The 14,306-nt window shown below is 38.5% G+C and overlaps 6 protein-coding genes across 6 annotated transcripts; 4 read left to right on the forward strand and 2 right to left on the reverse strand.

Moving 5' to 3' along the window:
* Window positions 1-97: 97 nt before the first annotated feature.
* Window positions 98-490, forward strand: HTA2 (histone H2A; the record flags this gene model as incomplete). Its single annotated transcript, XM_454732.1, has 1 exon — window positions 98-490. The coding sequence occupies one exon, from the start codon at window positions 98-100 to the stop codon at window positions 488-490; it is 393 nt and encodes a 130-aa protein (XP_454732.1).
* A 280-nt stretch (window positions 491-770) lies between these two features.
* RMD1 (Rmd1p) lies at window positions 771-2,105 on the reverse strand (the record flags this gene model as incomplete). Its single annotated transcript, XM_454733.1, has 1 exon — window positions 771-2,105. One exon carries the CDS (start codon window positions 2,103-2,105, stop codon window positions 771-773), a length of 1,335 nt encoding a protein of 444 aa, XP_454733.1.
* A 516-nt stretch (window positions 2,106-2,621) lies between these two features.
* On the forward strand, window positions 2,622-3,359 carry NHP10 (Nhp10p; the record flags this gene model as incomplete). The annotated part of the gene is made up of 1 exon (XM_454734.1): window positions 2,622-3,359. One exon carries the CDS (start codon window positions 2,622-2,624, stop codon window positions 3,357-3,359), a length of 738 nt encoding a protein of 245 aa, XP_454734.1.
* Window positions 3,360-3,541: 182 nt separating this feature from the next.
* On the reverse strand, window positions 3,542-11,023 carry UTP20 (Utp20p; the record flags this gene model as incomplete). Its single annotated transcript, XM_454735.1, has 1 exon — window positions 3,542-11,023. One exon carries the CDS (start codon window positions 11,021-11,023, stop codon window positions 3,542-3,544), a length of 7,482 nt encoding a protein of 2,493 aa, XP_454735.1.
* Window positions 11,024-12,004: 981 nt separating this feature from the next.
* On the forward strand, window positions 12,005-12,643 carry KLLA0_E17447g (resistance to Congo red protein; the record flags this gene model as incomplete). The annotated part of the gene is made up of 1 exon (XM_454736.1): window positions 12,005-12,643. The coding sequence occupies one exon, from the start codon at window positions 12,005-12,007 to the stop codon at window positions 12,641-12,643; it is 639 nt and encodes a 212-aa protein (XP_454736.1).
* A 690-nt stretch (window positions 12,644-13,333) lies between these two features.
* KLLA0_E17469g (resistance to Congo red protein) lies at window positions 13,334-13,876 on the forward strand (the record flags this gene model as incomplete). Its single annotated transcript, XM_454737.1, has 1 exon — window positions 13,334-13,876. One exon carries the CDS (start codon window positions 13,334-13,336, stop codon window positions 13,874-13,876), a length of 543 nt encoding a protein of 180 aa, XP_454737.1.
* Window positions 13,877-14,306: the final 430 nt, after the last annotated feature.

The raw sequence follows: 14,306 nt of genomic DNA on the forward strand, positions 1-14,306 counted from the left end.
TCCTGTCTGCTGTTTCGTTATTAACTCTTTCTTACTAAAGGAAACCAACTACTAACAAATAGTACAACACACATATTAATAACTCAATAATATAAAAATGTCAGGTAAAGGTGGTAAAGCTGGTTCTGCTGCTAAGGCTTCTCAATCTAGATCTGCAAAGGCAGGTTTGACTTTCCCAGTCGGTAGAGTTCACAGATTGTTGAGAAAGGGTAACTACGCTCAAAGAATCGGTTCTGGTGCTCCAGTCTATTTGACTGCCGTTTTGGAATATTTGGCTGCTGAAATCTTGGAATTGGCCGGTAACGCTGCTAGAGACAACAAGAAGACCAGAATCATCCCAAGACATTTGCAATTGGCTATCAGAAACGATGACGAATTGAACAAATTGTTGGGTAACGTGACCATCGCTCAAGGTGGTGTCTTGCCAAACATTCACCAAAACTTGTTGCCAAAGAAATCTTCCAAGGCTAAGGCTTCTCAAGAATTATAAGACAGATTACAATAAATTCCCTTCACATCTGTGCCCCACTTTCAAAATTATAATAGTTACGATTGATGAGTACAACTAGCTGGTGCTGTGTACTTCGGAATTTGATTCTTCAACTTTATAATTCTCTTGGTTTGATCATAAGAAAAATCGATTATTTCTAAACACTTTTCTCACTCTCTGATTAAGTCTAACCAAGTTTGTAACATTTATAGGTATAACTTATGTATATTAAATTAATATCAAATACGTTGAAAATAAAACGAAGAAAAAAAGACTGTGTCTATCTCTTGTCTGCTACTATATCCACTATAATGTTTACCACCGATACTAATACTTCTACACCTACTAGCAAAATGACGATGAATTCCAAGTTCTCTTCATGCGAATGTCCTAATTGTTCTTTTAACATCTGCAATAGATCGCTGATAACTTCAAGCCTCTGATTCACCAATGCTACCCTTTGGTTGATCTCAAGATAACCTCTTGTTGCCTGATAGATCGGTTCTAACTGTGGCTCAGACCACATGATCTCTGGTGAATCTAATACGGAACCATGCAAATTGATATTTATCCTTAGAATGAATAACTCCCCTATACTTTTCATGATATCCTCTTTACTCATCGAGACTTTACCACTCGAAGCAATTTCTTGCGGTATGTCTTGGGTATCTTCGATGGTATTATCCACCAACTCTTCAAACAATGATATCTTGACACTTTGCGCTATGGCATGAGATATCGATAGTTTAATCATGTAGTTGGACCCATCACGTAGAGTGATAAAATCGTTGTAAATTCTGGGTTGATAACTCTGTGTAATGTAATAGTTAAACTGCTCAACTTGAACATCTTCCTCCGCTAGTTTCTCCTTTTCAAACCTTTCAAGGTCTCTTAAAAATGCCTTTTCTTCTCTCTCAGTGAAACCCCACATCACTATTACACCATACTCGAATATGAACAAATCTGGTTGTTTATCACTGGTGCTGATTTCACCACCTTCGTCATCTAATCTTATCACGTCCTCGTGTTCAAATCTTTTGTCTCCTCTCCAATCCGTATATATAAATGGCGTGTATAAGCACTCATCGAAAAGCTTCGGATGTGTATGATTGAACCTTTTGCAGTCCTTGAGCCATCTTATAAGTTCCTTCATTTTGTACAAGCTCGCAGTACAATACGCTGTGACTCTGGGTAAAAGATGTCTTTGATTCTTGCCTAATTTTTCTGCATCTCTTCTAGCAGGCTTGTCAGTGATTCTATTTACCTGTGAATACACGTCACGATCCTGAGGTGCATCGTCTTCATTTATCCTTTCGAAAGCCTCATCTGGTAGTAACTTAAGTTTCTGTGCCTTTCTTGAAGTTCTTTGAGGACCAACTTTTGTACTAACTTTTGGAAGCAGCGGATCCAGGATAGTATTCTCTTGCTGTTGCTGTGGCTTCCTTGCAACATTAGCAGTTTCTGTTGCAGAATTCGTGTTTGGTATATATTTCCCACCACTGCTACCACTGGCAGTTGAATTTACCCCCGCTTCCCGACGGCTGACATTCGTGTTAGCGGACAGTTGACCTTTCCCATCTTGTCCATCTAGTAAAGGCTCACGTTCTTCTGACATATTTATTATTAGACGCACCTGTAAATAATATTCTATTAACTTTAGAAGCCTAGCATCCCTCAGTCCCAGTAATCCCTTTTGGCTGACAGTATAGGTGGTTCAAACGCAAATACAGGGTATTCACATCTAATTTACCCGAATTCCAAGTTTCTTCTACATAACGTAATTTCCATATCCTTTCCAAATTCCTAAATGTTTGAAGAAAAAACGTCTAAAACAACTTTGTCAAAATCGTTCACATAATAAAAAGGCCAAAAACTTCACTTTAACCAACATGGTGATATGTTAATTACACGAGTCTATTTTAAGGTAAATAGATTTAATGGTTCGCGAGATTGCCAAAGGAAAGGTTAAGAATACGGATTGGAAAAGCGATACCGATATTTGAAGCTTTTTGGAGAAAACTGTGCAAGAATTGATTTCAAAAAAGAAAAATCGTCAATCAATCTTCAATTGTTTATTTAAAGAGTACCAATATTGAATCAAAGAGCTACTTTAAATTGCTTAAAAGAACTAATGGCAGAACCTCAAATGACGGATAATGAGACTACAAGGCCAGAAGAGTCAGAACTAGCAACTACAGTAAAGAATCTAACAGAAGAAAATGAAGCACTCTCACTAGCGCTTCATCGTACTCGTCTTTCTGTGAAGAGACTTAGACTTGAATACGGTGTCCTTCTTGAGAGGTTAGAATCCAGGGTGCATGCAGATCAGAGTTTGAAGTATGATTCTCCATTGCCTGATCTTGAGTCCTTTAGGAAGTCGTTACTGGAGTCAATGCCAGCCAGAACCCGTAAGAAGAAAGGGAAGAGCAAAGATAAGAGAGATCCTAATCTACCCAAAAGACCTACCAACGCGTATATATTATTTTGCGAGATGAATAAGGACAAGGTGAAGGAGATGAATGAGAATACGGATATGACGAGATTGATGGCTGAGATATGGAACGGGTTAGATGAAGAAGCAAAAAAGCCCTACTACGATCTATATAACGAAGGCAGACAAAAGTACGAGCAGGAAATGTCAACATATTCCAAGAAAAAGGCTAGCCAGGATACGGAAAATAATGAATCCAGTAATGCGAATGAGAACGAGAATGAGAATGAGAATGAGAACGAGAACGAGAATGAAAATGAGAACGACAATGAGAACGACGCTATGGACTTGGATTCTGATGTCACTCAACCGGAACCAGATTTGGCTACTGATCAGCCGGATGAAGATATGGAAAGCGAACCAAATAGCGAACTGTAATCTGCTATCATTCACTGTGTAACTATCTTACGAGCATGCTCATAGAATGCCCTCTTTTGTATAATTAATCTAACTTCCTTCAACATTAATATTAACATTCACTGTTAAATAATTGAAATATACTACTCTATAAAGTTTTAATTATGACGGGCTACTTAACGATTAATAAATCCCGAATGCAATTATGGAATTCTTCTTTTCTTGTTTTTTCTCTGATAGAATCCGTTTTCATCCTTTTCATGCTTTCTCTTTTCTCTAGATCTTGCATGCTTCTTTAGTTTTCTATTAGCTGCTACATCAGGCGCTCTAACAGCTAAAACCGCTCTCTTTGCTCTTCTTTCTTCTCTTCTTTTAATTACCTGCTGCTTAACACTAGCATATGCTGATGTGAAAGCTGATACAGATATTTTGGACTCCAAGATTTTTATGCACTCTTGAGCCAAGTTATGAAGCTCCTCTTGATCTTCGTCTAATCTGTTAACATTAGTTTCAACATACATGTATAATGGCATAATGAATTTTTCTGCCTCTTCTGACAATCTTTCGCTGCTCAAAATCTGCATGGTTAATGCAGCCAGCTGAATGGCAGCTTTTTTCGAATTATGAGAATCGTTTGGATTATCCTCACTTCTGATTATCCAACCAGTTCTAGCAATGGCAAACTCTATCGCGTTTGAATATCTGGACACTGAATTCTCTTCTGAATTATGAATGTACGGCGTATTATTTTCATTCCATTTCATGATTATAACTAGAAGAGTCTTCACAGCAACTGACGACAAGTTTTCAGGTAATTTTGGTGCTCCCAACAGACGGAAAATTCTATATGCGATCGTTTGAATTTGATAGTCATCCAATGGAGCCTCAAGCTTGGAAAGATTGTTAATCAATTGATTGACGAGACGAACAGCCGAGAGACGAACCCAAGAATGAGGGTATAACAGACAGTTGGCAATTTGCTTCCAGGTCTCATCAAATTCGCTACTGAATGCTTGGCCTTCATTTTTAGCAACATAAACAGTGAAGACAGATAATGCGGTATAAACGAGGTCCCATGAAGAATCTGATCCGACGTTTGTATTGGAAATAATAGACTTCACACGAGTTATCGCTAATGTGTCAAGAGAAGGGTTTACTCCAGCTCCAAGTTTATTCAGGTAAATCTTGTAGATCTTTAAACCCAAACTCAAAAATTGTTCATTGTCAGCCTGCTTTAACCACGCGGTAATGAACTTTTCGATTTCCTTTACATTTGCTTTCCCCAATTTTTCAAAGAGTGAGGCAAGAAGAACGGAAGCCATTTCACGACACTTCGGGGCATCATCTTGGACGCAAACGTTCGCCAAGGAAACAAAGAAAGATGATGAAATTTTCTTCACAAGTTCTGCACCAGATTTGTTAATGACTAAGTTGACGAGTTCTAAGACTGATTGACGACCTTCCTGAGATGGATACTGCAAGTTGTTCAACATAAAACGGAACTGTTTTTCTAATCTTCCTTTACTCTGATCATATTCCATAAGGAAATGATAGTACACACCTCTGGCAACATCTCTGATCTCCTTAGAATGATTTGTAACCATGATTTCCGCAATATTGTCTACAACATCATAAAGTTCTGGAAGTACTATGTGCTTTGATAGCAAGGCTTTGACGAAGTTGAACGCCAACCCCTGTTTGCTAGGTTCCATCAAGTCAGGTTGGAGACGTCCTAACAAGTAACCCAGGGCAGTATCTTTCAATTGAATATCTTTATGGCGGAGCATGACTGATAAAAATTTGAGGCCCATCTGACACAAGTCTGATGATGTTGATGGTGAATTCTTGACAATTTCTAAGACCTTTCTGGCACAATTTTTGAATATAGCCTCAGCTTCTTCTTCGAAATCCAACTTAATTATTATAGTCAAAAGGCGTAAAGTAGCCATGACAACACCCTCGTTATCAGATACAAGAGTTTCTTTCATTAATGGGATGAAAGGCTGTAGATATTTAACTTCCATTAGGTTGGCATTTTTGGTAACAGCCGTTCTCAATAGATCTAAGGAGAATTTTTGCAAAGTATGAGCGTAAATAGTTGTATCGTTCTGGACAGTGCCTGATTTAAAGTTAAGATCAACTAAAAAGAAATCTGCACGCTCATCTTTAGTGGTTCTGACTTTATTGGGTCTATTACTCTTGTCTGAGTGAGATTGATTAAATATCTCATAGCACAATTTGAGAACGTCTGGAGATGACGCTTCTTGATTATGATTCAAACCCAAGGCATACCTTCTTAATAATTCATTGAGTTTGTTTTGCGATTTTAGAGCAAGCCTTTCATGCAACAATACATTGACAGGGCGCAATAACGACCCAAACATTGGGAGGGTGATGTTGGATGTTACCAATTCACCGGTATCATAACTTTTATTAAATTTGACTTCTTTCATTTTGGATGTGTATCCTTCTGCATCCTTTTCTTGACCAGCAGCACCAAAAATATCCTCCATGATAACATCGACTATCATACCAACAGATTCATCAAGATCACCATGAACAAGGGTTTCAGAGATTGACATCAATACGAAATGCAAAGAATAACTCAAAACATGGATTTGGGAGCCCCTGGTAAGAGCTGACTTTAACTCCTTGATGACGAAAGATAAGTATTGTGGGCCTAGTATAACAGTAAGATTTGCTAAGTTCTTTCTCACTGCCTCACGCAATTCTTCCGATCTACTACGTAAAACCTGACATACACTGGTTAAAATACCAGGCAAAAGTGCCGCAGTGTCATCCTTTTCCAAGCCCAATGCGAGGTTCACTAATGCTTCTGATAAGTGAACTCTAGACACAATTGTTTCGTCATCTCTAGTCGATAAGATCTTACTCAAGCTAGGGAAGATATCTTTTGTTATGAAAGCTTCCGGTTCTTGATAGCTTTTTGGGAACTTTCTGAGTGTTGGTAGGGATTCATCTCCAGTTCTCATTGCTTGTAAAGAGTTCTTTAAGGAAACAGAAATATTGACAAGAAGGGAAACCACTTCCTTTTGTTTTTCAGTATTCTTCTTCAACATAGAGCTGTACCTTCTGAATAAGGCTTTGTATTGGTTCCATGACATATAGTTCGATAGAGTACCGATAGTGATAAGGGTTTCGTTACCAATGTTTCTGTACTTCTCTTCGGTAGAGAAAACATAGCGCTCGACCATAGGAATTAAGTAGTGCGAAATACTGTTGTCAGAAAGCTTTGGAGCATAGTCTTTTAGACGTCTGACAGCTCTTTGACGACGATGCAACTGAATATGGTTTATATTAACGAAGAAATCAGCTTCTTCATCACCATTGTGTAATAGAACTTTCATATCTTCAATTTCAAACAGATATTGAGAGTTTGTGACAATATAAGCAATGAGAGAGATATATTCATTTTGAATCTCTTCAATGTTCTTTCTTAAACCTGACCTGATATTTGGTAAAATGATGGTTTTCATTATGTCTATGTATGCACTTGCATCTTCAACTGAGAGCTTTGAGTTCATACAATCAACAAATCGATTTAATGTGTGAGAAGCATTAGTTCTAATAGCTAATTCTTGAGTGTCATTGATGAAAAACAAGCATGAGTAGATTACAGGCAACCATTGCATTTCTGTGTAAGAGTCACATTCTTTCTCTGTGAAGCGCTTGAATGCCGGTAATCTTCTTTCAAAGTCATATTCTCTCATTCTGCTGGTCGAATACGAATTTAAATCAGCCAACAGCGCCCCAACAGCCTCATATTCGTTGAACCTCGCACCAATGCTCACAAAAATATTGTTCAATGCCTGTCTGAGATCCTTATCAGAATAAGATCTGTATAATTTAGATGCGGCAATGTACAATGGTTCAACTTGTGAAAACGAACAGTCGAAATTATCCATCAAAGTTGATAATGTCTTCAAAAGTTTCACTTTATCTTTCACAGTGAATTGCGAGAGATCTTTTTGCAATGCTTGAGTCAATGAACCCACCAACAATTCTCTTGTTTCGTTATCTTCAACATAACCAAGTTCGGTGATATTTAGCAACAAGTCTACTGCAGCAGAAATAACAGTACTTTCCGTGCACCTTTGTAGTAGCACAGGCAACTGCTGCAAGCAAATCGTAACTATCATAATGATTAGCTCAACATACTTTGGGTCCTGGTCAGGGTTATTGATTATCTTATTACAGAAATTCAATATCACACCCACTACAGACTCCTTTGCATTTGAATTTTGTAATGTTTTCATCAAGGCAGCTACAGCAGACAAATCATCAAAGTATAGGAAACTGTAGAGTGATTTTTGTTCAGCCCAGTATGTAATAATTTTCATGACAGATGATACCTGTTGCAAGTTCTCATCTTCAAATTTCTCTAGACGGGGTGTAATCACATTATTGAATATGTCAGCAGTAAAAGGCCTCCAATCCAAAACGTCTCCTAGTTGACTAAAGAGATTATGCAAACACTTATGTCCTATTTGCCTCAAGTTAGATGCTACCTTTTCGACAAATTGCTCATCGGACTTTTCAGAAACAATAAAGTTTGACATGTTGATAGCATATATTAGAGGCCTTATAACAGTTTTCATCACGTCGGGATATTGGGAACCCAACACTGCCAATGACGAATTAACGACATTGATGAAACCAAGCATCTTTCTTAAGGTCAGAGAAGTCGCATAAGTAAGGTCAATTTTATTCCCATTCTCAAAGAAGTATTCATATTTGAACTTTCCCGTGGCGAGCTGCAAAAACTGTATAATGTAGCGGTTTTCCAAACTAGGCAAAATAGTGATTACTGCAGTTTTCCTGCTCTTCTTGAGACCACTTGTATTTGGGGTTTGAACACGGCCGAAGAGAATTCTCACAATATAACCCATAACAGCTTCTTCATCTTGCTTTTGGATAGTTTTGGTGTCATCGGTTGCTAAAAACTTGGTAATTTCATCTTTAAATAAAGTGTCATCCAATAAGTTCTTCAAGTTTTCTCTGTACTTGGTTATATGAGATTCCTTGTAACAAAACAACGCATCTAAAGCTAATTTTTGAACTTCTGTAGTTCTGCTGCTCAAAAGTGCCATTAACCTATCGTGCACTTCCTCTGATTTGTAAATGGATTTGATATTTTTGAATTTGCCAACGAGCTTTAATAAAAGGTTTCTATCACTTTCAGTCCATTGTGATGCTGTTGGAATTAGTACATCCATACTTGGTTGATCTTCTGTGATAAAAATTTCTTCAGATTCTTCTTCATTAAATAAAAAAGGAACTATGTCCCTTGAATGACGCTCTGCCAAACTAGGAATCGACAATAAAACTTTGAATATCTGACTTCTAATCAATGATGGATATACCATAGAATTCCTTCTTTCCTCCAAAACATCCAATATAGTTGAATCGCTAGCAGAGTATTTTTTAAATACTTTGTCAGAAGCAAGGATGGAGTCATTCATTCTATTGATACTAACGGTCCAGAATGGTTCTTGAAGGTCAATGTTATTGGAAATGCTATAATATTTGACGTCCTTTGTTTCATCAAGAACAGTGAGGAAACGCATAGCCAAACTCCACACAAGGGATTGGTTTTTGGTGTAAACTTCTGGAATTATTTCATAGATAGCTTCCCAAATTGGAGAGAATCTGACAGTTAGAAGCCCAAACATATGTTTGAAAAAGACATTAGTCAATAAATCCTCAGCTTCCATCTTGGCAAAGTCTGCACCTAGTTTCCTTACTCTGAGAGTAATGTCACGGCTTGTATGAAGATCCAGAGGGATTTCTTCCAAAATCCTTAGATCATAAAATAATTGGGGAACTGAGTTGCCTTGCTTTTCTAGAACAGATATTATAAACTTAAGGGTTTCGTAACGGATGGTTTTGTCCGGAAGTAATAGATTATCTGTTAATATGGGTAAAATCTTTGATAAAGATTTCAAAATATCAGTGTCGTCCTCCAAATATGATAAAACATGTGAAATACCTTCAATAAAATATCTACTGTTCTGTAGCTCTATAATTCTCGGAACTAGAATATTCAATAATTTTGCAGCCATGACCGACTCAGATGAAGTGATTTTAAATGTTAATGCTTGAAGTAGGAAACCAACAAAATCCTTTTCAAAATCCGATAACACATCCTTTTGGAAAACCCTCTCTAGCAAATGCATAATGATTTCCTCATCCTCTTGTTTCAATGTCTTTAATATTATAAGTTTCCAATACACAGAAAAAATTTCCTGTTCATCGTTTACATTAGCATCGCTGATATCCTTCAACAACTGGGTTGCGAATTCCGGTGCAGAGAGATGATTTACCAAGTCCAAATCTTGTGAAGATTCCGATTCTAAAAGGAACAATGCAATCTTCTGAGCACCATCTGCCCAGCAGTTATTAACGTATTTCTGCAAGTATTTCAACCCGTTGAAAGAAAGCACTTTACCCTTATCGATATCCATAGAAATCTTGAAGAATTCAATGAAATGAGCTGAGAATTTCGTCAAGTAGAGTTCGAACATGTATTTATGCAGAGAAGTTAGCGTTTTAACGTCAGCATTACGTAAGACGATGGCAAATGTAAACGACACTAGATCTGCATGTGATTCATTTAGACTATCATGTTGAGTGGCTTTACGTAGAACACCAGATAACTTTTCCCAACTTGGTACTTTTCTACCACTCTCGGCAAACGATAGCGTAGATAACATTCTCAACGTTTTACCAACAGCAGCACTAGATCCGTTCAAATTCTCGTCCAAGAATTCAAGGATCAAATCGTATAAACTCTGAATATTCTCCGCAGAAGTGTGTCTAGTGATATCTAGAATGATGTCACAAAGTAAAGAGACACATACTATGTCTGAATTTTTCTCGAATGCGATTTGCAGAAGAGTTTGGAATATTATATTTGATCTTGAATGCAATGCCTCGGAAGTACTCTTCAATGATTCACCAAATAAAGTTTGCAAACCGTCATAAAAATTATCATTCTTTAACAAGCACAATTTTTGGAACGAAAATGTGACAAAAGTGGCCAAATGTTTCTGTGGAGATTTCCTTATTAGAAACGATAGAGCCTCAGCGGAGAATCTGGAGAGGTATTCTTTCTTATGTGACAATAACGGAAATAAGAGGTCGAAAGTGGGCGTCAAATTCTGAGTCAAACTACGTGACAAATACTTGAAAATGTATGCCAAACAATTGAACCCCCATTCGAACACGTTTGAGTTTTCAAATTCAGTGGCAGCTTCCAATAAGTTAATCAAACATGTAACCGCCCTTTCATAAAATTTCATGAAATCAGGTCCCAAATCATGACAGAACTGAGCCAAGAGATCACACAACGGCTGTAAAGATCTCTCATCGTGTTTATCTATATATTGCTCCAAATTCGCAAAGATTTCATCCTCATGGTACAAAAGTTGAGGCAAAGTTTGAACCAATTTCTCTACCGAATCCATAAAGGATCCGAAATTCCCACTCAAATTGATATCCTTCCAGTGTTCAAAAGAGGATAGAAAATGGGAGGTCTCTACATCATCATGAACCCTTCTATCCAAATTTCTAGCAGGTTCAATCTTCAAATCATCAATCTTATCCTTGAAAGATGAGTATCTATACCTCTTGGTAGATTTCGTTGTAGTCTTTTGCTTACCCATGGTTGATTATTTTAAAATGGGAAACAGAACAAGACTAGTCCTCAATGTTATATCAATGTACTGAAGCAGGTCTTGTATGACTGGTGATTGACAGTTACTGTGTGTAGACCCTCTTGTGTTTGTTGTTTATGCGATGAGATGAGATGAGATGAGTTTTCATGCTTTTCCAAATTCTGAAAATTTTCCCTTTACCTAGAATGGAACGTGAAGAAATCCAGTTTCTTTTTACGCAGGGCCGATCTGGAGGACGACTACGGCCACAGGACTGACCGCCAGCACTGATCATTTATGAGGTGTTTTTAACGGGCCAGGAAGGTACGATAGTTGTGGGAGTACTAATAGTAGAACCGCTACAATATATAAGTTGAGAGTATCCAACCTAGAATCGCGAGGTAATGATAGAACTTCAACTAATAAGAAACTCCATCGTCTCATTATACAAAAATTGGTAAACATTATGTAGCGCAGAAGTAGTGCTGATTTTGGAACTCAACTTGGTTATATTTGAGGCTCTGCAACATTTTCTGGACATTCGTGGTAAAATAGGTATATCCTTTCTCTTAAATTTCCAGTATTTCTCTCCATCGGTCTCTTGATATATTATATATACTGATATATATTTGCATATGGGGAATAGTCGTTTTTAAATGAAATTTGTCATGATTCGCGATCAGATTTCCTCGCTACTCTTGCTGCAACAAGGATATGCCAGCAGGACTCCAGAGGGCAGTCGATAGGAGTTTGAAATCCAACCTGCACACGAAGCTATCGCTGAAAGGAGGATTTCCCACTGGATTTTTTGTTACAAGTCGCTTCTCGTCCCCTTTTTTGTCTGTTGATATACAAGACCTTCGATCAAAAGGATCGGAAAACAAAGAGGGCTAACCCAACACCAAGAGCAGGACTCCTGAACTTACTAATTGAATAAACAAGGGAAGTATATCTTTTCCGGGTTCTAATATTGCTCTTACTTCGCCTGCTATGTCAACCACAACTACATCTACGCCATCCAGTGTTGTCAGCGCTGTTCAAAGTGCTACCACTACATCTGCTGATATTGATAACAACTGCTGGGGTCTCTCGTGTTCCTCCCACTGGGAATGGGCACGGTGGGTAATATTCGTTATATTCATGTTCATCTTACTGGCATTTGTCATCACTACGATAAGAATAAACTATATAAGAAGGCGTAACGGACAACAACCACTTCGATACGTGTCATGGCTCACTCCGCCCACATACCGACAATCAGAAGCTGTAAGAAATAGATCAGATGTCCCATTGGCAGATTACGTGCCTCCGTACACAGAAGAAGCAAATGAAAACGATTTGGGTTACTACGATCGTGATGGGATATTCCACGTGAACAGTAAAGCCGACCCTCCACCACCGATAGATGCGTATGTGCTAGAGCATCGAAACGATAGGGATACGGATATGATAGATTTGGAAATGCAACGGACCACGGCTACGGCCCAGCAATTGCCGGCATATAATGATGTACCTGAATCGGAGACTGTAGAAGCCTCTCGACAAAACCCTGAATCAGCCCAACAACGACGGTCATCATCTGTGTCAACACTAATCCCTGAAGCACCGGCTGCTACAAATCTCCGGTGAAAACGTAATACAAGCCATTAAATGATCTTCAACAAACTTTCTACACATCATCGACTCTCTCTCTCTCTCTCTCTCTCTCTCTCTCCATCTTCACCTACCTATTTACAGAAAACGTGTATAAAATGTCACTCTTCTTCCATACGTATTTAATATCAAACTAACTATGTAACAATGTATTATAAGGAAATCCAGGGCATTCGTATTCGGCTAATATCCTGTGCAATGAGTCACACTACAACATCTTCTTTGCATCGGCTACTATTGTACTATGTCTGGTCATAACAAGGCTTTTCTGTTACCAGCGATGGCCGTTTCATTCAGAATGACCTTGCCAAGCCCTGAAAAGACGAGACCCTATAAACACCCTACAAAAGACTATATCCACGATTACCGCGCTGATAAAACCCTTGGTATGGAATCCAGTTCCATTTACTAACCGACGCTGTGGCTCTCGATCGACGTTGGGGATTTCGAGTATTAAAAGAGCCAGCTGCCGTTTCAACACATCCCACCTCTCTTTCTCTTTCTCACCCTCTCTCTTTTCCACATTTCAGCCATTCCTTTTCATACAATTTCAAGAACAAAATAAACGAATCATCGAGACTAACAACCACCATTGCTGCGATTTGATAAGTTAAAGTTATCGTACGAAGCCATTCACTCGAGAAACGAAACCCAGAAGACGATATTATGCCCGTGCTTGATAAACGTATATATTACTATTCTAGCGGAAGTTCCTGGACATGGGATAGATGGATTCTATTTGCGTTGCTAATCGTTGGGCTTGCTGCTCTCATCTTTGGAACCAACGTGAGACGTAGAAGAAGAGGTGCCCAGCCAATTGTTGGTACTTCTTGGCTAGCGCCGCCACCTTCTTACGGACAGGCCGCTGCTCAGAACAATAACTACAATCCAAATAACCCTCAGATGAGCCAACAACCTCTTCCGTTATACACAGAAAACGTTAACCAGAATGATATGGGGTACTACGATAGCGAGGGTAAGTTTATACCGACATCACCGCAAAATGCATACTACGAAGGGTTCCCATTGAGTGAGCAACAGCAGCAGCAACAACAACAACATGCTGCTTCTACCACTGGTGTTGCTCCGGGCAATCCAGGATCCAGCACATCTACTACACCTGTAGTCCATGACGATCGTACTGGAGAGAGTCAAGATATTTACGTGGAAAGACCTGAACCTGCCATCACCTCACAACCGAAAGTGTAGACAGCAGACCGACTAGATTGCCAAACTCCAACAAATAAAAAATGGACCCTTTCATCAGAAGTACCAATTCGAACTATTCTTAATGCAAAAACTAACTCTATCTAATATATCATTAATTATTGTATAATACTCGCCTCTAACTCACAATTGTATATTATCTTTTTCAGCTTGGACTCCAGTTCTTTCACGCTTCATCCTTCCTACTTTTCACTCAGTTTCCCTTTGCATTCAGTTTCCATCTCGAGAGTCGAGATAATCCGAATTATCTTAATGCGCGCGCAAAAAAAGGTTAAGCAGCTGCTGAACGGAAAGATCAAAAGAAGAACATATAAATATAGCTCTACTCTCTGTAGTTGATGAGTGTTTGGAATGTTAAGTAACTAAACAATCATTCTTCTGGTTGTTGAGTTTTTGATATCTCTCAATATAA

Source organism: Kluyveromyces lactis (genome assembly GCF_000002515.2).
Source record: "Kluyveromyces lactis strain NRRL Y-1140 chromosome E complete sequence".
Taxonomy (NCBI): domain Eukaryota; kingdom Fungi; phylum Ascomycota; class Saccharomycetes; order Saccharomycetales; family Saccharomycetaceae; genus Kluyveromyces; species Kluyveromyces lactis.